Source organism: Colossoma macropomum, unplaced genomic scaffold (assembly GCF_904425465.1).
Source record: "Colossoma macropomum unplaced genomic scaffold, Colossoma_macropomum, whole genome shotgun sequence".
In the NCBI taxonomy this organism is placed as follows: domain Eukaryota; kingdom Metazoa; phylum Chordata; class Actinopteri; order Characiformes; family Serrasalmidae; genus Colossoma; species Colossoma macropomum.
In genome coordinates this window covers 1,388,889-1,413,761 of record NW_023495818.1, presented here as the reverse complement: position 1 = coordinate 1,413,761, position 24,873 = coordinate 1,388,889, and the positions used below count along the sequence as shown (strand labels likewise).

General features: G+C 37.5%; 1 protein-coding gene across 1 annotated transcript; it reads right to left on the bottom strand.

Moving 5' to 3' along the window:
- Nucleotides 1-11,359: 11,359 nt before the first annotated feature.
- LOC118803056 (verrucotoxin subunit beta-like) lies at nt 11,360-16,827 on the bottom strand. The gene is made up of 5 exons (XM_036563560.1): nt 16,770-16,827; nt 15,984-16,076; nt 12,945-14,681; nt 12,130-12,230; nt 11,360-11,907 (listed from the first exon to the last, which is right to left on the bottom strand). The coding sequence occupies exons 2-5, from the start codon at nt 16,072-16,074 to the stop codon at nt 11,587-11,589; spliced, it is 2,250 nt and encodes a 749-aa protein (XP_036419453.1). The 5' UTR covers nt 16,075-16,076; nt 16,770-16,827; the 3' UTR covers nt 11,360-11,586.
- Between the last annotated feature and the right edge of the window lie 8,046 nt (nt 16,828-24,873).

Here is a 24,873-nt window from a genome sequence, read left to right as displayed (position 1 = left end):
TCTAAGTCTTGTGATGAGTCTGTTTCTGCTGAGTGGATGAGCGACATTGACTCTGTATTCTCTCTCACTCTGAGGTAACAATCGATGACGTCACAATGGGCGAGTCCGGGCGTGTATAAATACCGCTGACCAGCTGATCAGTACGTCATAATGAAGATGAGCTGCTAAAGGTAGGCTGTGATTTCATTCCTCTGACTCCGACTCTCCTCACACCTTCACTCACTATTATTATTATTATTATTATTATTATTATTAGTGTTTAATATTCGCGACCAGAGCAAACCGACCAAATACGTTGTAGTTCGAATTTCATTAGTGGTGTTTAAAAAGAAAGAACTGACAGTCAAAAAGAACCTCAGAGAGAACAATCTAGAACAATCTAGAACAATGAGAATGAGAGAGAACATTTGTAATTTCTTGATATTTGATTGATTCGTGCCTTTAAAAACTATTATTATTATTATTATTATTATTATTATTATTACTGTTTCATGTTGGCGGCAAGAGCACACTGACCTTATATTTTACAGTAAACGCTGTAGTTCTGTCTGTCACAAAAAAAGAACTGACAGACAGTCATTATCGTTGTTGTTGTCGGTTGTATTATTATTATTATTATTATTATTATTATTATTATTATTATTATTGAGTCAATATTCTCGCATCTTTCCCTACTTTTCGTTTTTAAAACAATTTATTTACTTTTAATCACGCGCTTCAATATTTATTTACAAAACATAAATAAATCTCCACATTTCTAAAAATACAATATATTATAGTTTGTATTATGTATTGTTTATATATTGTATATTACATACAGAATATAAGAATAACTGCATTTTATACAAAAGAGTGAAAAAGAGTGAAAACCGCAGCGCGTTGGTCTCCAGCACGTGTGTAAAAGATGTGTAACCTGCTGCCACAAGGCGGCGCTGTATAGTATTTTTTTTTATCTAAAGTTAGATTACATTTCTTTTTTGCTCATAAAATTACAGCAATAGTAAGTTCTAATTATTATTATTATTCTTATTACTATTATTAATGCTGCTTTTATTTGATCTCTAGAAATTTGAGTAAATCATAATGGAGAATCAGCAAGGAAAAAAACTCACAGGGGAAGAAACTGCTGGGAAGCCCCCACAGGAGCCCCCTTCTCCACACAAACTACGATGCTTCCAAGACATCCTGGACATCGTCTTCAGTCTGAGTGATGAGTAAGTTTCTTCTCTGGGTTTCAGATTCATTCTCTGTTATGATAATGAGAATATTATTATTATTATTATTATTATTAACACACTAATCGTGTAATAACTGATTTTCAGGGAATGGAGGACTTTGAGCAGCGATGTTCCGAAAACAGTAAGTACAGAAAAGATAATGATCACACATTTTTACAGGTTTCAGTCTGAAGATGTTCTAAGAAAAGGAAAATCCTGAAACACGTCTTTGATTATTTCAGGAATCAAAACTGCAGTTTGCGTCTTTGTGCACAAAGATCGTCACATCTGTCTGTAGATCAGCCTTACAGAGTTACCTGCCGACTCTGATTGGTGTAGTTGGGATGGAAGCTGTTCTGAAAGCAGAAGAAAAGCTGGAGAAGAAAGCTGAATCTGCTTCCATGAGCTCCTCCACCAACGCTGCACCTTCTTCAGATCACTCAGCTAAAAGGTGAGACTAAAAGCCCAACAAGTTCACTCCTCATTTTCTCTCAGCCTCTGTTTCCACTGCTGTACCTGTCAGAGATTAACTGCTGTTATTATGTTGTAGTGATTCTTTAATTTCACCCCAAATTGAAATGATCCAAAATCACATGGAATAATATACATTCAGTTTAACCTGCATGAAAAAGAACATTTTTCCTGTCCTGTAAAGTGAACATTTTAAAGATGCTCATTGTTTTGGACAGTAATGTGATTCTCCATATTTACTTTGGAAAGCATGAATATCAAAAACACACAAATCATTCATGTCATTAATTCTTCATGCGCTCACTCAGATTCAGAAAATACATTAATCAGAGGTTTATATAAAGATAGGAGCTCTAATCTGTGCACATGCTGCTTCTCCCATTTCTGAACACAGAAGTTAACTTCAAAATATTAGCTTCAAATATAAAAGATCTCACCTGTTCTGTTTCAGATCAAAATGAATGTGATATTAATGACTTTTTCTTTATGCCTCTTTTCTTTCTGTGTCTTTTCTTTTCCCATTATTTTGTCTTAAACTAGCTCACCTGTGGACCCATCTGATCTGATATGCATGATCGTTGAGGAGTTTGTAAGTGAGGTGAAAACAGCGATGCGAAGTTCAATCTGCAAGGTCGCCTCCTACAAAACATCAACATGGTCCAGGGACTGGAAGACGACATGCGGTCGTGTGGCTCAAGAGATGATGAACATTCTGGAGGCAAAACATTCTCACCTTGTGGACACTTCAGTTTTGAGAAAGACGAAAGAGACCACCGAACTGGACACTGATGCTCTTGCTTCTAAGGTGATCATGGTGGTACTTGATGTCCTGGATGGCAGCAGTGCTGGGACAGCAGATTATAAAACCACTGATCTACTGATTGCTGCTGCTGAAAGACTCAAACGAATGGCCACATCTTCAAACTTAGAGGAACGTCTGATTGGGCGTCACAAGCCACAAGGAGAGCTGCAGACAAAGGCTACCAGAGCTGTAAGTCAAATCCTTCTTATCAGCACTGGAGTTTTAGAAAAGAGCAGCAGATCCCCCGAGATACCCAGCAGCCTCGCCAGTGAAACCGATCTGGATTCTATGTTAGAGGCAATGGCTGAGGCAGGCTTCCCAACTGATCTGCTCCGAAGTCATCTAGATGCCACTTCTAGGGATATCGTAGACACTATTTCAGGGAACATGGAAATGGTGTCAGTGACAAGTCCATCATCTGAAAAGAGGAAAGATCACCATGATTTAAGAAGTGATGCAGCTAAAGACTCTGGAATTGTCAACACCATTAACCACGTGTTCCAAGGAGTCAATGAGAAGGTGAAGAAGTTTTACGGTGTGTTCAAGCAACTTGTGAAGATAAGAGATGCACAAGATAAACAGAACACTGAACCTTCATCAAGAGTTTCAGAGACATCAGAGACTTCAGTCACCAAACATCTCTACAGTGCTGAATCCCAGACAGCATGTTTACATCCAGGTGATCAGAGTGATCTCACCATTTTTGGACCACAGGAAACCGAAGAGGTTATGAGCTCTGACTCTGTGCCAGTCCTGAACCAGCCTGAAGGAGACACGTCCACAGTCACATCTGAGAGATTTCTACATAAGGCCATTCAGGTAGTCAGTGACATTCTGCTCGAAAGTGCAACACAGAAGGATTCATGTTGCACATTGAGCCAAACACACTCTTTTACAGCATCATGCTCTTCATCAACAACACTTAAATCTTCATCCAGTGATTTACACGCTGCTGCTGCTGCTGATGTTGCTGGAATTGTTGTTGGTGCTTTGGACAAACTTGCTGAGTCGAGTGTGATTGATGGCAAATGTGACCCTGACACTATCGTTAGGTCACTTGACGCATTTCCGCTTGTCTCACCTACCATTGCTTTGAGTAGGTCTGATATTTCAGCCGTGGGGTCTCGTTCAGCCCCCTTTAATTTGTCTGAAAGAGTGCGTGGTTATCTCCAGACTCTCTTCATGACCTGTTGTCAGAGCCAGACAGTTTCCTCTACACTGAGTGTTCCCACCTCTGATGTGCAGCTGTCTACAGTCCACAGTGTGTCCCACTTAGATGATCTCACTGTAACTTGCACCAATAGCATCATCAGTGAGATTGTACAGCTTTATCACTCAGATACACCGTCTGAGTGTCAAGCACCAGTGGGAGACAAAGATTCACTGGAATTACACGATATATTCCAGGGTTTGGGTAAACTAGTCAGAACTAGCAGATCTTCATCAAAGACTAGTTCATCAGATAAAGATTTAGGAGAGTGTGAGGAGACGTCACTCCCTAAACTAGACCCTGCTTTTAAAGTAGATCCTGCACCTGATCAGACTTCGTCCCATCGTTCTCTTGAGAGCCTTTTTAGTGCTCAGTTTCAGAATAAAGCAATTCAGACTGTTGGTGAGATCCTTCTAAAAACTGGGGAAAAGCTTTCCGCCTCAGAGTCCACACAGTCATTTAAGTCTGTTTCCAGCTCAGCTACTATACAGCCACCTGTTGTAGACCCTTCCTTGTCCATTCAAGCTGAGTCTACAGCCTCAGAAATCATTGGCAGTTGTTTGAATTGCTTAAGAAAGTGTTTTATGTCAGTCCAGTCAGATAGTGCTGGTACATCAACAAGACCACCTTCAAAGCGAGAGAAAAAAGTACCCTCTGCTTCTCATCGCATATATAGAGGTGTGCATGAGAAAGTCTTTGGATTTATACTCAGACTCCAAATGTCATTTTCAGAAAGAGGGAAGGTTTCTCCACAAGATCAGCCTACAACAACAGCAGAGCTGAAAAGTGGCAGTGCTTTATCAGTTAGTTCACCTCCCCATATAACATCTCCAAGGTTCCAGCTTTTTTTGGACTCTTGTACGGATGAGGTGATTTCCAAAGTAGTGGAGCTGTATAAGAGTGAGCTGCTTCTGTCTAGCTCCTCTAAAGTTTCTCTCCACATCTCCACATCCCTTCATGAACAGCCCATAGTCACTCTGAAGACCACCAAGCCTAAAAGCTTCCTGACTGAGGCTGCTCAGCTTGTGAGTGATGTTTTAATCAAAAGAGTCTCACAGATGTCAAGTGATGAATCTGGACACGTTTTGGATTCTTCTAGAGAAATCTCCTCTTTACCTCTTTTCTCTGCCAGCTCAGCAGATGTACAAGATGCTGCTGTTACTAATGCTGAAGCAGTTGTTGATGCCTTAGACAGACATGTTGAGTCTAAGCATTCAGCAATGACCACTGTGAACAGCAGCTCTGATTTACTGAGCTGTCTTGCTGACGTCTCACACATTTCCGTTACCAGCATCGCTAAAGTACCAGACACGTCTGAGAGGATCTCTCAGTCAAATCCATTCGTCATGTTTAGAAAGATAAAAGATCTTCTTTCTTCTGTCCGCGCATCATGTTCCTCTGCTACGCCAGAGAGAAGCACTGACCATGAGGATGGTATCAGTTTTGAGAAATCTGGTTCTGGTGCTGAAATTGTAGCGGTCGCTCTGCCTCAGTCTCTCCAACAGAAAGACTCTGAAATGAACCAACTGAAGCTGCTGATGTCTGATGAAACTGTACGCTGTCATGCAGAAAAACTAACAAATTTAGCATCAGACATTCTTAGACATCTTACAGGACCTGCACACGTTTGGAGACATTCCTCAGACTCTGTCCTAGAAACATCATGGGTGAGGAACAATGTGCTGAGGGATCCTATCCAGGTTCCTCCATTGCTGATCCATGCTTTTTTAGAAGACTCAGTTAAGACCTTGTTCTTACACTTGCTGAGTCTAAAATCAGCACCTTGTCAGAGAGCTGATCTGTCAGCTTCACTTACTGCATCTAATCAAGCTGTGAAAGGAAGCAGTTCAGGATTTGACACCCAGAACAGCATTTCAGATGATTCACTGCATCCAACTATCATCTCTGGTGAAATGCAGGATCTTCAGTCATTGCTCGTGAATTCTGAGCAAACTGAATCTCAGAGGAATGATGACACTTCTCTAATGCACTTTGACTCACCTGGTGCATCACCCACAACCTCAAGCTGTGCTGGAAGTGCAATGATGAGAGAGACACTGGAGAAGCTCAACATCTCTAGTCAGGACTATGGGACTGAACCTTCCAGCTCCAGCCCAGTGAAAGAGAGCTGTTCTATGAATCCAGTCACTGTGGCTGTGAAGAAGAGCAGACATAGGTTTCGCTTTATTGTGGGTAAAAAAGCTCCTGTCATCAACATCAGATTAAAGGTACATAAAACTTTTTATATATTCATACTTTAATGATAACATTCTTATTCTTATTAATTATTGTGTTAAATATAAGAATGTATGTTAATTTTTTGAATACTGATGTTTATGTTTTCTTTGTTGCATGTTTGCTAATGAAGAAGTTAAGTAAAGTGTGTCCAGCTGACATGATGTCTGACAGCCATCAGTCTCCCTCCACCTCTGGAGATCTTCAAGAGTGTAAGTACCTGAAACAACACACACAAATTCACTAATTCACAGTGAACAGTATTTCATAAGCTGTGTCTCTCAATATGTCTCTTTTATTATTCTAAATATTATGTAGAGTGTAATAGAAGAAACTGGAGATTAAAATAAGAAATCATTTTTGTCAGTTTCTGTAATTATGTTTTGTCTTATCTTTTGCAGCTTCACAGGGAGAATCAACGGTGAAACCCTTTAAGAAAACACGGAAATGTCTGTCCAGGATCTTCGAGGCTGTACGCAGAGCTCTGCCCAACCCCTTCCAGTGCATGACTCGACCATCTTAAGCACTGCTTTTCAAGTTGCTGTGGTAACGTTTCCAATTAGTCCTGTAATCATAATGTAGCAAAATGCATTTATAAGGTGTTGTACGGTCTAAATAACATCTTATAACACCAGGCATAAGCTTGTATGAACTGTTAAATAGTTATAATTACACACATAACACTTTATAAAGCAAGAGTGTATGACTTCAACAATGTAGGATAATGCAACATGATATCTCTTCAAAAGAACAGTGTATACACTTAAGTTTAATATCGTTTTATAGAGCTTTGTACCAGAACATTACAGGCTTTAAGTGGTGGAAAACTTTTTAAATGTCTTTTAAATTATATTCTCCAAATGCAGGAATTGTTTAAGGCTTTAATTAGCAAATCTATCTTAAGGCCGTTGCTAAAGTTACCTGTGTTCCTAAAAAAGTCAGATGTCATTTACTGATTGTCTCCACTGTCAGCTATCTGAGCTGCTACTGATTTAGCCTTGGTTGCTAAATGCTAACAGTCTAGCACCAGCTAGCCTGACATTACAGTTTCCAGATAGATAAAAAAAGGGTATCAAATCCAAATTACAGATAAAAGTTATGATGTCTAAAAATGTATTCTTATTAAAATCAATTTGGCGCAGTGCCGGGTCCACCAAAAATCAGCCCCCATTCTCCAACTCCATACAGAATTGTTTTAATATCTTCAATACCCAATAAATGTGTGGCTGGATGAAGGCCTGACTCTGCAGAACATATACAATAACCTCATTATAAGTATATATAATGTAAAAAATCATTCATGTTTACAATGTTCTGATGAACAGATACTATAATGTGTTAAGAATCCTGACATTATGAAGTTGTAAACTCTTGTTTTATAACACTCTATAAATTTCCATCCCTACCTTCCTTTTCTGATGACGAAGCTTTCACTGTCTTTCCAATCTGGTGTCGACCCGAGGAGGATGGGTTCCCCTGTTGAGTCCTGGTTCCTCTCAAGGTTTCTTCCTCACGTCTGGGAGTTTTTCCTTGCCGCTGTCGCCCTTGGCTTGTTCATCAGGGATTCAGACCCAGAAGTCTGTTTGAACAGCTCAGAACAAACACCTTATGAATGCATTATGTGTTCAGCATTAATAAACGCATCTGTAACAAAGTCCTGTGTGTGTTTATTTATTTAATTTTACATATTCAATCTCATAAAGAGAGATAATATCAAAAACGATATTATACCAGTCCTGTTTCTGTAAATTGCCACAAGTCCCTTTAAGTATGTATATGTGTAATTTTCTGTTATTAATTATTAATTAGAGCTTTAAACATTTGTGGGCATCTCATGTATTTTATTTTTAACTTTTCACTTTTAACTGTGAGCTGTAATGAAAAATAACGTTTTGTTCAGTAATACTTTGTTGGTTTCATAGATACTTTCCTTGCTATGCTGTAGAAGTGATGATTATTTAGGGGGGATCGTTAAGCCATATTTTCAGGGTTAGTTCGTCAATTACATGCCACAATTCTACAACTGTGACATACGCAATAAGAGATATAAAGAATTTCATTGTGATTTTCAGACTTGTCCTGTAAAAAGTGATTAAAATGAGATGGGATTTATCTGAACCAACTAGAGAGGAATGATAAACGGAGATTTATGGATAAAAGTATCTATACTGACAGTGTAGACTCATACAAAGGGTGGACTAATGATCTGGATATGCTATCTGCTCTTTCATACCCAGATGTTTTCCTAGCTGGTGTGTGGCTTAGGTGCCTATTATTTTGTTTAATATAAAGTTTTAAAGCCACTGAAATCCAATGTAGAGTTTAAAAATCAATATTCTGTTTAGACACAGGCAGCTTTAACTTAGTGAACTTACTGACAAATTTCACTCAGACACTCACGTGTTTAACTCAGATACTGGAATATTTACTGTATTTCATCTGTTTATTTTATTGAGCCCTTGTCTCAAATAATATTTTTAAATTACTATTTTTATCGTTCATTGCTCTTTTTTTTGGTTCAGTGTATAGAAATATTGTAAATTTTAGATATTCAACACCATACAGCCCGTCCTGTAAGGTGAGAAGCTTTGGCTGATGCAGGTGGATGAATCCATCATCTTGTGGATAATGGACTATCTTACTGGACAACCTCAGTGTGTGCAATTGCAGGGCTGTGTCTCAGACAAGGCTGTGTGCAGTGTTGGGGCAGCCCAGGGACTGTATTAGCCCCATTTCTGTTTAATCTGTACACCTCTGACTTCAGCTACAACACAGGGTCATGTCATCTGCAAAAATTCTCTGATGACACAGCTGTTGTGGGGTGCATGAGGAACGGACAAGAGGAGGAATACGGGAAGCTTGTGAAGGACTCTGTTGACTGGTGTAAGCTGCACCAGCTGCAGCCAAACATCAGTAAGACCTAAGGAGGTGCTGGACTTTAGGAAGTCCAAACCTGCCTTGTCACCAGTCACTATTAATGGAGCAGATGTGGAGGTGTTGGGGACGTACAAGTATCTGGGTGTGCACTTGGACAACAAACTGGATTGGAACTGTAACACTCAGGCTCTGTACAAGAGAGGCCAAAGCTGCCTGTGCTTCCTGAGGAGGCTGAGGTCTTTTGGTGTTCACAAAGCTCCTATGGACATTCTGCCAGTCTGTTGTAGCGAGTGCTCTGTTCTATGCTGTGCTAGGGCAGCAGCATTAACAAAAGTGCTCTGAACAAATTAACAAACTTATTAGGAAGGCTGGCTCTGTTGTAGGAGTCAAGCTGGACTCTTTGGAGGTTGTAGCAGAACAAAGGGCTCTCAGCAAACTGTTAGCCATCCTGGATAACACCTCTCACCCCCTGCATGCTACACTGGAAAACAGAGAAACACATTCAGTGGCCGACTGTTACAGCTGCGCTGCGTTAAAGAGCGCTGTGTAAGATCTTTCTTACCCACTGCTATACGGCTCTACAATGAGTCACCTTACTGCAGAGATGGTACTGATCTCCTGCTGTCTGAACTGTGCTGAATTCACATCACTATATTACCTCTTATGTTACTGACTGTGCAATGTACTGTTAAGACACTCTCACTGTGCACCTTAGACTATAAATACTGCTGCAGTTCTTAGTTATATATATATATATTTTACTGTAACACTGCAATTTCGGGCTCAATAAAATTCATTCAGAAATGTAGTATGCTAAATATATTTGTACATTCAATGCTGTTGTTACCACAGTTTGCCTGTCTTGCACAAACACACACACATATTTTCTAAGCCGCTTATTCCTCTGGGTCACGGGTGGAGCTGGAGCTCATCCCAGCGCTTGCACAAAAACATGCACAGTGGTCAGTGATACTGCTCATTTTGCCTCATAACCTAAGAGAGATCCTCATCTTTGCAAACATGTTCTTTGAAACACTTTTTTAATGGTCTGTTTTTTATAGATAAAGTGGTACCAGTCAGTTTTGACCAAAAACACATGATTTTATGATCATAGATGATAAATGATTTTAAAGCAAGTACACTGGCTAAACCTTTCACGCTCTTTAAAATTCATTTATATTTGATATTCAAGTCTTCCTCTGGTTTTTACTGTAGTCCAAGTAACACATAAATTCTGTTTATTTTACTCAAAAGTGTGATATAAGTTCAGGTAAATGATGCCATACATTCCAAAAAGAGTGTAAAACCTATGATAACTTCTAGAAGTGTAGCTGGTTAAAAGACATAATAGGAATGTAGTTGTTTAGAAGATGCAATGTGATATTCCTGGTTTTGTAATTGCTTTATAATAATTTATAACTGGCTGAAACAAAACAAAAAAGGGAGGCATTGACTTTAATACAACAGGAGGGTTTTGAATATTTTTAAAAGAATTGTGTATTTTCAGTGTAAATTAAAGCTTAAAAAAGTAAAGATATTTAAGTCATCTTATCCAAAAGAGCCGAGGTCACTGAAAGAGTTAGAATGAAGAGAGACAACAATCTCAAATGAGAATTTTTATTAAATCAGCCTTAAAAACATAATTGTGAAGGAATATAAGACAAAATAAGTGCTGGTTAGGCATCATAAGTATATTTTGCAAATCACAATGAAGCGTGAGTTAGCATGCAAAGGCTTAGTTAGTTGGTTTCACAGATGTGTTAAGCCTTACAACTACAATTACAGATATCATGCCTACTTACAGCATGACGTAATGATTTCATGAAATATAAGGGCTCTTAATCAACATAACAGAGTGCAGATTCATGAAACTGTCATATAACATTAAAACAAGTGATGATTTGAACACAACTGATAAATCTAAATGATTATATATTTGATAATTGGAAATAACCTGTCCCTGCCCCTTAACTGCAATCAAGCATTTTCCAGGCTGTAAAATTGTTACACCAGAATTTACGAGACGTGAGTATAATCACACGTGCCCATGATGAACCTGACGAATAACAAAACTTTAAAAAGTATAGACAAATTTTTGATGATCTTTTTCCTCACTAAACTGTGATAAGAGCCAATGTACTTATTGAAATGCTTTTTTTTTTTTCTAATATAATGCTGTGTGAATACCTACACTCTTAAAAAGATGGTTCTTCAAGGGTACTTTATAAAGACAGTGGCTTTATATTATATATATTTTATATTTATGTATTATCACACTTATTTGTGTGCTTAAATGGTTCTTGGGATAGATGGAGAATTGTATATGGTTCTATAAAGAACCTTTTTTGAGAATGGTTCTATGTGGCACCAAAAAGTGTTCGGTCTTTATCTGTATTTCAAGCTTGATAGCATGTTTTATAGAACCATTTCAAAAAGGTTCAATGTAGAACCATATGCAACACATTCTTCATCAATCTGAAGAACCGTTTCACCATGCAAAGAACCATTTAAGCATGCAAATGGTTCTTTGGGTGTTCATGGTTCTATATAGAACCAGTGTCTTTACCAAAGAACCTTTGAAGATCCATCTGTTTTAAGAGTGAAATCAGAGTGACCTTCTTTTTCTGTCTATTTGCTGCATCATTGTGCTTAAATTATTTGAAGTTGACTTTTTGGACTTTTTTAAAGGTTCCTTTTCATTCCTCTATTCATAAACATTGCATCATCAAAGTGTCACATTGGCGTGAAGTTGACTACTAGTTGACTATTGCTTATCACTTTTGAAAAATAAAGCCAAAAGCATCAATGTCCACCCCACATCTCACTTTAAATCCATAACATAGCCCTGAACCCACGTCAACGCGCACAGGCTGGCCCAAGTTTGAAATTTTAGCAGAGAATTCTTCAGTCTGCCCTTTTTTCCTCACAACCTTAAAGGAAAGACCTCCAAGACGATTTCCATCTTTGTTTGGCCACAGGGTCAGCGAACGGAAACGATCCCCTTCCTGAAATATGAATTCCTGGAATAGCGGGACCTTTACTACACCAAAATCCCTCTCCTGATTATTGCGGAGTGTTACCTTGATAGCATCCACCTACAAAAGAGAAGAAGATCTTATTACTTTCATATATTGCAACTGTGTTAACTTCAATATCCATAGGGTGAATCAGAAGAGTATCATGTATTTGGACAGCAGCTTCATCTGAACAACCAAACCTTTAGAGATGCACTGTTTGGATCTGTAAAGTACAGTAAACAGAAATGCTAGAGAAAGAATAAGAAACGTAATGGAAGAAGAAAAAAAAAAATCACTGACCGTATTTTTGCTCAGTGTAACCATGATCATCCTCAGTATCATGCTGATATCTTCATGCAAAAAAAGGAATTCAGTTCCTCCAGTACCACCCACCAAGATGCCTAGCAATGATTTGATAATTGTTTAGGCCATATTCTGAGAAGCGAGTACAGATTTCCCTAAGCACTGAACAGCGTTTTCTATACAGGCGCTCAGGAAAGGGGGCAAAGGCAATTTAAGATTAGGTGATGCAATCAAGAATGATTCAACAGTAAAAGAACAATGCTTCTCAACAAGCGATTGCAAGGATTTTAAGCATATCACCATATAGATGTTACCAGCATAAAGTGAAAAAGTCAGTATCTGTCATGTTACAGGGTGTATTAGTGCTCATGGCATGGGCAACTTGCACATTTGTAAAGGCACTGTTAAGATTGCAAGATATACATACAACTTTTGTAACTTGGGAGTATTCAAAATTCCAGTGGGCTTAATATGACATAGGACAACTCTATCCTTAGACACAGACATTTGGAGCTTGTAACAAGCATTAATGTAACATAAATGTAATATGTTATATAATGTAATATGTAAAATGTGACATAATATTACATTATGCCCCAGCACAATTAATATTTGCTTTGAAAGAATTTCACCCCAAATCTATTCGACTTCTGAAAGTATCAAAATTTTACATGCCTGTTTAGTAGCTTTTTCTATGAACTTGGAAGTTCTATGGAAGTTGCTTTTTCTCAAACCTTTCTTTCAGTTTCATGGAACTTCATACAAGACAGTGTACTGTTGAAGCATGGAAAGATCAGAGACACTTTACTCACAGTCATAACTGAGAACAAGTTGTGCAGGAACAGATTCACTGGCTTCACTCACTCCCGCCACACTGACAGCTTTGTACCGGAACAAGTATTGGTTCCCTGGCTGCAGTCCAGTCAGTACGAAAGGTTTCTCTGCATCCGGAGTGTCTCTGGTCTCCCAGTCTTCCCCCGGGTTAGATTCACCTTCCTTTACCATCCTGTATTCTACTCTGAACCGCAGTGTTTCTCCAGTTGGGGATTTTTGAAGCTTCAGGGTTGCAGTCATGTCTTGGGTCTCAACTGTTGGTGGAGGAGGCTTGGACACAGGCTGGAACTTTGGATCTGTCAGTTTGCCTTTTTCATAAAGTTGGATGGAGGTACCAGGATTGGCAGGGTCAGAGATGGAGGCAATGACGAATTGGATTCTCTCTTTATTTTTGTTGGCATTTGAGAAACTTGTAAAGAGAGAAAGGTTCTGTCTCATGGTCTTGGAAATGTCAGTGGAACTGAACCAAGGCTCTGTTACTTGGGGAGAATATGCTTTAGTGTTTGCTTGCTCTAGCTTTGCACATGCTCCAGAATTCACAAAATCTTTCAGTGCTTCTAGGAATGTGTCTTTGTACTTCAGAGATGTGAAAGACAAGCATACCACTACATCTACGTCAGGATCAAAGAGAATGGCCTTGAGTTGGCCTGAGGATGTCACAACTCTGATGTCCTTCAGCCCACTGATATAGGAACTCAGTATGTTCAATTCAGTCATAAAGTCGTCTAACCACTGGTTCAAATTGTTTGCAGCAAAAGGTGACTTGTATTGGGTGCTCAGGATGTTAGCCAGTGCCAGCTCTTCCTGTGCCCCATCCCGAATAGCTGGTAAGACTTTGGAGAGAGCCTTCTGGAATGCAATCTTGTAATTACTGACCAAGCTTTGAAACATTTCCAGCCGATCTTTCAGATCAAGGAAATCATCAACACTTCTGTCTTTGACCAAATCGTTGCATCTTCTCTCTACTTCTCCTAGTTCCTCCAGCAATTGTTCTGTTTTAGACACCAGGCTGTTGCTAATTTCTCTCACCAACTTTGCTGCCTTGTCATTAAGGAGCGAGAGTGGATACAACCACACTTTTACTGGTACACCATAGTTCTCCCCTTTCAGCAGCTGAGGCAGTGTCTTGTATGTTTCTATGGCTTCCAGGTATGTTGTGGGATTGTTTTCTAGTTCATAGTCACCATGAAATGTGACACTGATTTTCTCAGCCATCTTCTTTTCACTCTCATTCAACTCTAGGCTTGCACTTCCCTCTATTGAAAAGGAAGGGATCTTCTTGATCAGAACATGAAGGTTTCCTTCAACTTTCTGTTTGTCATCATAATCTGCAGCTGTACAATCAAACACCATAAAGGCCTGAGCTCCATACAGTACAGCTGTGACCACATGAGTGGCCGTACGCTGGTCAAACACTTGTGGATAGATGATTTTGCCAAGCTCAGCCATGGTAAGTTGTTCAAACCTTGTGGTCTGGCTATAACTCATGGTAACCCGGGCCAGATGCTCTGATGATTTCACATCATGTAGGTACCTAGCAGATCCTCCAACCTCTACCAACCCCCCCAAAAAGCTGGCTTTAAGGGAGGCGCTCACGTCCAGCAGGTTGGTCTTATCACTGAGTGAGTCAGAAGCAGAGAAATTCAGATGCGTTTTAGGCTGTCGACGTACATCTAGATCCTCACGTAATGCTTGCTTATCCCAAAGAGTGACACCTAAAATGAGAGGATGATGTGAAGTAATAGATTTATCACTAATAGAGCTGCTGCTAATGATTGTTTAGTAAGTGATTCATCTATGGATTGCACTGATGTTTAAAGGAATCAAATGATTCAAATAATTTTTTTAACCAAAAATATAGTAAGATACTACTGACATTCATATTGCTTTTTCCAGTAACGAGTTTAATTGCAGTTCCAACAATTCATTTAAACAAGTGAGAATCAGGGCAGAACAACCATTACAAAAAATGGAGCTGCTCAATGTGACAGATTTACCAAAACTTGAAGTTGATGTGTCATAAAAAGGTCAAATTTTCAGATTTATTTGGATATAAAAGACCCACAGAACCTCACACAACCACGAGGGTCTTCAGTGGTCTGTTTTGTGATATAATCTAATACTTCACTATTATTGCACAATAACAGTACTTCTTTCTGCATGTTGATTGCAGCATGTTGACTTTTGAGGAAAGAAATTTTGGCATACATACATTTATTTTATGGTCTTACATTTTAAAACAAATTGTATTTGTTCTTTTAAAGAACATACTCCTTCTTAAAAAAACAACACAAATATTATGATCATGCAAATTCATTGCTTTTCATAGTTCATAGTTTTTTGATGTTTTTGCCCCCTTAATTCTGTGTGCCCCAGTGCAATCAGTAGTCTGGAAACACATCTGAGAAAACCACAGCCTTATTGTTTATATACATGTTTAACATTAGGTGTGCAGTCGTGTGCAATCGTTTGAATACCTCCAGTCACATTGCAGGCAGTGTTGATTTTCTAAGTGAAAATGATTTAGCATCTCCTCTACATGGAACAAACTTCAATGGGACATTTTTCTGCAAATTTTGTGCACAATTTCACAATTTTGTTACATACTGGGGACACAAATATATAGACACTAAATATAAAATGTGCCATATGTTTTGCACAAGCAAAATTTGCATTTCAGCACATAAACAGTATTTGTGCATTATGAGCAAACGTCCTAGAAAATCAACAAAACGTCATTTGACCAGGGGTGCCCAAACTTTTGCATAAAACTGTATGTGGTTTTCTTATGATGATGATTTTCTGCATTGAAGATAATCTGCCACTGCACATGCAGTCCATGCCTGAGATAATTTTTAGTAATGAAAAAACTGAACATGTTGAGTTTGAAACACATTTTTACGCACAGTATTTATGGATCTTCAACCATTAAAAATAAACATATAATAACAGATGTAGGAAATCTTGAGCTTACATAGACTAGTAAGATTACTCATTAAAGATCAAAGAGGTTCTACCTGGAATGAAGGCATCGCTGCGGCAGTCGTACAACATGCCAGGATACAGAGGTCTTCCCAGAGCTGCTATTTCGATGGGTCTGCAGTTCATGACTATAGCAAGACACAGGCAGCATTAACTGATCCTCTGAAAAGCCATGGATACTGTTATGTCTTACATATGGCTGTTCTCAGTCCAGCAGTGACACTGAGGTGTTTAAAACCTCCAGCAGCACTGCTGTGTCTGATCCACTCGTACCAGCACAACACACACTAACACACCACCACCACATCAGTGTGCTGAGAATGATCCACCATCCTAATAATACCTGCTCTGTGGTGGTCCTGTGGGGGTCCTGACCATTGAAGAAAAGGGTGAAAGGGGGCTAACAAAGTATGCAGAGAAACAGATGGACTACAGTAGATCTACAAAGGGCACCTACATGGTAAATGGAGCTGATAAACACTTTCAGTGGACAGTGAATGTAGATACAAGCAGGTGTATTTAATAAAGTGGCTGGTCGGTGTATATAAGACTGGAAATAGACAACAACAACAAACTATATGAGACAGTATGAGGTCTTTTGCAAATAAGATTAAAAGTCAAAGAAAAATAAACTGCTAAACCTTGTAACTAGTCAGCGTAAAGAATTTGTAATCTTTTCTTTTGAATAAAATAACACATGGGTTATTATTATATAATATACAATACTATAAGGTTTTTAACCTTCATTTATTTTTTGTTGCATATTCAACAGCGTAGTTTCAATGTTTAATTAGTTCATTTACCTCATTGTTTTGCCTTACCTGAAAGCTTTTACTGTAGATGCAGTAAAACGTTGTTGGTTTGTCTTCTTGTCTTCTGTCAGAAGCAGTGAATCTTCAATGTGTTTGACAGGACATTTAAAGCCATGACACCGTCCCACTGCGATGATTTGATGACCAAATATGGTAAACAAATTGGATAAATGTCAGTTTCAGATTAACAACAACGTGTTTACTTCAGGCTGGAAAACCCCAGAGCCGGATTATGGGAGTCTGCATGACCTCTTCCTATTTCCCCTGTTGTATCAAAAACATAACTGCAGAATTAGGAATTAGTCCTCTATGAATGGAGGTGAATAGAGAGCAGACAGTAGAAAGATGTATTTTACCAAAAGAGCGTAGAAAACTCACCTGTATGCTTCCTTTTTTCTTTGACAAGTGTTTTTTGTTTATACATGTATTTGTATACAAAATATATGTATTTTGTGCATTAAATAAATTGACAGATTATGATGTCTATTTGATTTTATACATCTAAAATGTACAGTAGTTAAATGGGCAACATCCAAATTTAATCCACAGCCTGTAATGGAATTCTTTCTCTGTTAAATGTCTAAAAGTCAAGTGAAAATGCATTTGTGTGAATATTGAAATAACTTATTCTACCAGTGCTTTTGCCCTTTCATAATGACTGAACCTAAAGAGGATCTGTGAAGATTTGCTTTTTTCAGATAAAAATTAAGTACAATTAGTTGGGGTCTGAGCTTCAACGTGTCATCAGAGATGTCAGAGATGCTGATATTTGCTTTGCTTCTCATGTATTCATCAGAAACAACAATTTTCACATTATTTAATCAAACTTATCTTTAAGCCCCATTCAACAAAGGGCTCATAAGATCATAACATTGTCACAATGTTGTCACAACCTCATTATTCAGTAACAGTACAGTGCATATGGTATTATGACTGCCTGTTAGCAACTTCCATGCACAACGTAACGGAATTTATGAGGAGTGTGTAAGAGGTTGTGACAGAGTACTGACAACATTGCCACTAGGTTGTCACAATGTTGTCAGATAACAATGTCACAACTTTCTGAGGCAAACAATCATGGTAACACTTTCTATGAATGTCACCTTTGTAAGCATCTATAAACACATTCGTAACATGTTATAATCCATTCATAAGACATTATAAACATGGCTATAAATATTTCTAAAAATGCATTACACGTTATAGCCATGCTTATTATGCATTATGAATTGTTAACATAATACATTATAAGTACTGGTCATAACATATTATAAGAGCTCATAAGTATGGTATTTGTCTGCTTTAAGTAAAGTGAAGCATACTGTACTAAAGCCTCCTCCAGTGTTAAGAGTGAGGCTACAAGTTGAAGTATTTACTGAAGGATTTACTGAAACACTAAAACATACATAATAAAGCACATTACAGGCTTCAGATTTTACACTAGTGCTGCCATCAGTGTTTTACCCAATGTGGGAAAGGTAATGTACACCACCGTTAGCTTGGTATTTGTCTTTACTTTACACTCTCCAAGCTAGGACTGACTTCATTGGCACTGACAGTACAACATGTTATCGACACTACTTATAATGCATTATATTAACAATTCATAATGTATAATAAACATGGCTGTAAAGTGTAATTCAATTTTATAAATGTTTATAATCATGTTTATAATGCCATATGAATGCATTGTAACATGTTATAAATGTGTTTATAGAGGCTTACAAACGTGACATTCATAGAAAGTGTTACCACAATCATTTTTGAATTGTGCGGTAAATAAATGTAAAATGTTTACATCTAAAAGAAGTATCTGAAGTTGTTTTTTGCCACTTCATTCTATTCGATGAAAGGGGTCAAAAGCTTGTGTATCTATATTGGAGACACATGGCATTTTTGAACCATCCACTGAGAAGTTTCTTAGGAACTGAAAGATGATTCTTCCATGAAATTGAAAGAACCTGTTTGGCATCTTTCCTTTTTAGTGTGTGTACACATAACACGCATCCTGTTGATTATAATATTATACAAAAAATGCTGCTTTGCTTTGCTTTTTAATAGTATTTTTCCCTTCTATTTTTTAGACAGCCCTGTAGAGAAACGGTAATTGCACATAAAGCCAATGTAAACAGAACTCATAGGTATCTTCTTAAATTACGAATTAAATATGCACATGTGCACACTGTGTGGTCTTTATATACCTCAGAACTATTAGGTGGGATGGCTACCCTCTCCTCAATAGTGGAACAGATGGGTTCATTGTCAGAGCCGCCAGTGGATGGAAGGCGCCATACTGGGTGGGCCCTCCTTGCTTGTCCCATATCTGATGATCAGTGGTAACTTTCTGAGGGGAAAGGAGATGAAATAAAGGCCAAAAGCAAAAGAGGTCATTGCAGCTCTAGATTACTTCTTCTGAAAAAAACAGAATTCATAATTTATTCAAAAAAGCATTATTTTTTTTTAAAAAGTGCGCAATGGAGGACAGAAATGGAAAGGTGGGGCCCTCTTCTTGGTGGCTGTCAGTAAACAGGCCTAGCTGGGTATGATGAGGTATGCATGGATTACACTGTTTGGTTACATTTTATTTAGCCCACTGTAGGGTCTTTGTCCATTCTTACATCGCATTTGACTTATTTTAAACTAATAAACTGAAAATTACTTTGACTTTCCCTAACCTAATCCTGGCCCAAACTAATCCTAACATTAACCTTAACCCTGAACCAAAACTGAAACCGAAACCTCACCCTCATCCTAAGCCTAAACCTGTCCCTTATACCAGCCTCAACTTTAACACTGTTATTTCTGGATATTTTGCTAACAATCGAACATCTGGAGATTCTTCTAACTGCATTTCATTTTAAAGTTTATTGTGTAAGCATGCTTTAACTTGAAGAGTGCAAGCAAAACAGAAACTATGCTTAGAGGTCAAGTCACAAGATCATGGTTTAACTGCAGTTAATACATCTGATTATGCTTAATCAGATTATTACTGCTACAATCAAATTATGTGTTAGAACTGAATGAATCTAATTTATATACTAACCTTGTCTAAGTACCAAACCCAGGTTGGTGCTTTTAGTAAACTTTGTCTACAGATTTGGTTACTTTGCACTAAAGAATATGATTAAAAGAACCACATTAGTAATAAATTGTTGATACACTGGAGTATTTTGTAATATGTTTTCTGTACATGAAATTTACTAACATACATGATCCACTGTTGGAAACACCTTTTGAGAGCATTAGGTGCTACTGTCAATGACTAAAAATTTTGGTTGTGTAAAATTGGCTACTAATGTCAATCAGACAGACAAATAAACTAATAAAAAGTTAATTATATATAATATTGTCTACTTACTGAGTTTGGAGTGCTTGGTTGCCATGTCCTCTTACTTATGTTCTGTCGTGAGTGTTTGGTAGTTGTTTGGGAAATAGGAAGTAACATGTACTAAGTAGTGTGGCACGGCCACTGGCCTTAGGGTTAGGGCCATTCGGGAAAGCAGAGAGGAGCATGTAGAGGACTCCAAGAATGCTGTGCGCCTTTGTTTAGATAAATTTACTGGTTCCAATATTTTTGTTTATTAGTTGTAATAGGTGTTACAACTTGGTTCTGCTTAATTGTGTTCATCATCTTTGTGTGATGCTTTTCTGTTAGCGACCTTCCCCCATTCCCCCATGTGTAGTAATTCTTTTATGTTCAGGTTTAGCTGGATAAAAAGATGCAGTTTGAACGACATAAGAAATACAAAATGATTTTTTCTGTCTAAGAATGAATTTTTTGCCAAGCAAAATGCTGCCCCTATTAAAAGAAGCCATCCCCTTTCAGTAGGAGAAGTAGAGTCTGGAGATTAATAGGTGAATATCTCAGTGGGCTATGATGGCACCAGCACAATGCAAGGACATATGAGTGGACAGCAACACATTAGAGAGCTTCAACCATGGGAAATATTCACACACTGCCCAAGCCATGTCTGCTATTAGGAGGAACATGTTACCAGAATAACCAAAAAGAAGCAAGGAAAAACAGGCAAGTGACAAAAGAAAAACAGGAGGCATCCCACTCATGCTGGACACACAACAGGGTGCCAGAGGGAAGACAGTAGGTGCTTTTCTGCATCACTTCAATGCAGCCCACTCTGCACTCACAGAAATAGAATTAGGAACATAATCAAACTCCAACAAGTCTACTAACCTACAAAAAAGTATAGAGAGTCATTTGACACATTTGTCACTGCGGTCACAACAAAATTCTAGCCTACAGCCATTGACTGACTAGTTACAGTTATCAAATCTTGACCTTATGACTGCCTACAAAGTGGGTAGCTCATGTCATTTCTACACTAATGTGGTGGGCTTCAGTGAAATTTACGAAAAGTCAACAGAACTTGCCAGCACCACTAACGTGGTTCCAGTAAAAAATGCACGTAACCAGTTGGCAGCAAAACAAAGACGACCCCCTCACAAAACAAAGAGGACCCCCTCACAATCAAAAGAAGAACATTACCAATTTCTTCTACCCTTTTATTGACCATGTGACAAGAAACATGGAAACTCTGAGCCAGCTATGGTTGCAACATACCTAATACATTCAGCTTTGTTCAAACTCACAAAAGAAAAGCATGTCCCTGAGCCCGCCTAGCAAGCTCAGTTTTTGGACCTCAGTATTTCCAAAATCCTGAATATGGTCACATCAATAAGAGAAACGGGGAGTCTGTTGAAAAATGCTGTGTCACATCACAAAGCATCATGCTCTGCCATTGGCAGCTGGTGTAGACAGCTTTATTGATTATAATGGGAGTGTTTTGGTTTTGCTATTGTCATTTGCTTGCAATGCTTCTTACTTATTTGTGTCAATGTGTTAAGAGGAATAATTTGAAAAACAAACCAAATATATGTTGAGTTTTCAATCCAATGAATGTTTTTATTAAAAAATGAAAAAACGTATATATATATATCTATATATATATATGTTTTTTTCATTTTTTAATAAAACATTCATTGGATTGAAAACTCAACATATATTTGGTTTGTTTTTCATATATATATATATATGCTCCTGAAGTCCTAACCAATGGGAGAACTCACTTGGCTGTATCTATCACAGATATAACACAAAGGAAGGATAGTTTTATATACCTTTTTTTAAATAACCTATTATTTTTTTATTTTAGAGAAAGACTTTGAAATAAACTTGAAATAAACAATGTGGTTCCTTATCTACAAAAACAAACAAAAAAATCTATAAACAAAATAAACAAATATAATAATAATAATAATAATAATAATAATAATAATAATAATTAAGCAGTTGTTGTCTCTGGAACCTATGTTTTCTCTCAATTATTTTCTTTTTTATATTTATCATATTTATAGTATTATGTTGCCTCTCTAACCAGTATTTCTTTCTTTTTTTTCTTGAATCAGCTTCTGCTGTGTTTGTCTTACATAATCATGAGCTTTCCCCCTTCACCATCACATGATATGACCAGACTCCTAGTTGACCCTTTCAGTTCCCCACGGTGACCACATCACCGGGGCTTAAATCCCTTTTCTTTAAAGTCTTTTATTTTTTAATTTAAACTTTTCTGCAATCAGTGTCACAATAAGAGATGATTCAAGTCTGAGGAATATTCAAACACATTCATATGCACACTCAAATCAGTATTTCAAAACAAACAGGAAATCTTAATATTAACTCTCTCTAAAAACTGTGTATTTATAAAGTAACTGTACATGCAATAACAATGTAACTGCTAGTCATGTATTCACTGTTACAGATGAATTACAGTAGTGCAGCTTATGTACATAAACATGTATCAACTTCAGTTTTTACTCATGCAATTACACAAATGTGTCTTGTAAATCCATTTTTCTCTTGTGTAATTACACATGTGTAATAAGGTGAACATTTGGAGAATAGTTTAAAGCTAAAACAATGGTTAAGTTATCACGTCACAACAGAAGCAAGAAGTAAGCTATTTGAACATCAGGCATCAGCCATCATAACACATCAAGCATATAGAATTTATTGTAGTGGTTGTAGTCTACCTAAGGTGTGAATCCAAAAAAGTTTTCTCTCACATAACTTTCTGTCAGCATCACCCGCTCTATGAGAATAATCTGCTCTATGCCCTGAAATATAAGGGAAGAAAAGGGCTGTAAATAATTAACAAAGTGACAATCTATAGGACAATTCAAAAGGTCAGATTGGTATTTGCCAAAAAAAAAAAAAGAATCTGCTCATGAACCAGAACAGACAAGCTCATTGGTTAAGCATGGTGGAGGTAGTGTCATTGCTTGGGCTTGCATGGTTGCTTTTGGAACAGGCTCACTGATTTTTATTGATGATACAACTCATGATGGAAGCAGCAGAATGAATTCAGAGGAGTTCTAAAATGCATGAAATCTGATGAGGAGTAAATTCATCATGCATGAAGACAATAACAAATAAAAAAAATGTCATCCCAACAAAAATACTTTGCCAGAGAAAAAATTGACCTTAAGCATGCATTTAACCTCCTGCAGAGGAGACTGAAGTGATTTATATATATATATATATATATATATATATATATATATATATATATATATATATACCACTGAAAACAAGTTGATTTGGATCTTATCTCCACTTCAGACTGACTTGTCCTTTTAATCCAGATTACATGCACGATGTCCCTGATTTTATTTACTATGAACAAACCGTGACTTAAACAGCAAAATTTCTCTACAATCGTTGAATCTTAAAATGTTGTCCAGAGATAGAAAATTGATGTTTAACAGTTTTGAAAGGCATATTGTTTGACCACTGTAAAATCAAGTGTGGGCTCCTGCAGTTTATGAAAACTAATCTTTACATCTGTTCATGTCTGCATTGGCTGACTTGATATACAGTGCTAAACAATTAGTGACTATCAGAGCTGGGCCTTCAGTTCTGCTCATAAATGTCAAACCTTTCATAAAACAAGGAAAAAAATGCCTCTATGATAATGATACATTCTTTTAGCGCCCCTTTGGTATTCTAGTCGTACGTTAGCACTAAGCTAGTGTCATGACTCTTTCAGTTAATAGACCTGGCATAGAGCTGCTGCTGCTGCTGCTGCTGTGTGATATTGTTAAAATTTTGACTGAAACACTTTGATCACACTAGCACTCATATTTGTGGTCAGTGACACATCCTCACAAAATTAGTCTCATTCATTGTAAATTAAAATGTGATTGTTTGATTTCACTGTCAGTCCATAATTATGTTATTAGTTAAGCTGATAAATTGGGACTTCAATTCAGCTCCTTAATGGCTGTGAGTATCACAGATATATAACACTGAGACAGAAAAATAAATTCTGATAGGATAGTTTTCTGTTGGGTATTTATTTAAAAATTAAACAAGAGTAGTACTGCAATAGTTACAGAGCTTGAATACATCAAGCACTATTATAAATTAAATAACCTAAATAACAGAATTTATTTTTATTTTAGTTCAGAGAAAGACCTTGAGGGTTCCCATGGGATTTTCCATATATTTGGATAACATTCATTTCATATTCAGAACAGTCCACATTTAAATAAATAAATAAATAAATATAATAATAATAATAATAATAATAATAATAGTAAAGCAGTTGTCTCTGGAACCTATTTCTTTATCAATTATTTCTATTTTGTTTTGTAAGTTTTTTTTTTTTTGCTGTTTTTCTTTATACACTATATGGACAGAAGTATTCCCACTCTTCTGGGAAGCTTTCTGCAAGATTTTGGAGTGTGTCTGTGGGAATTTTTGCTCATTCATCTAGAAAAGCATTTGTAAGGTCAGACACTGGTGTTGGATGAGAGGACTCACAATCTCTCTTCTAGTTCATCCCAAAAGTGTTCGATGGACTTTCACACCAAACTCACCCAACCATGCCTTTATGGACCTTGCTTTGTGCACTGGGTCACGGTCACACTGGAACAGAAAAGGGTCTTCCCCAAACTGTTCCCACAAAGTTGGAAGCATACAGTTGTCCAAAATATCTTAGCATGCTAAAGCATTAAGATTTTCCTTCACTGGAACTAAAGGGGCCTAGACCAACCCCTGAAAAACAACCCAATATCATTATCCCTCCTCCACCAA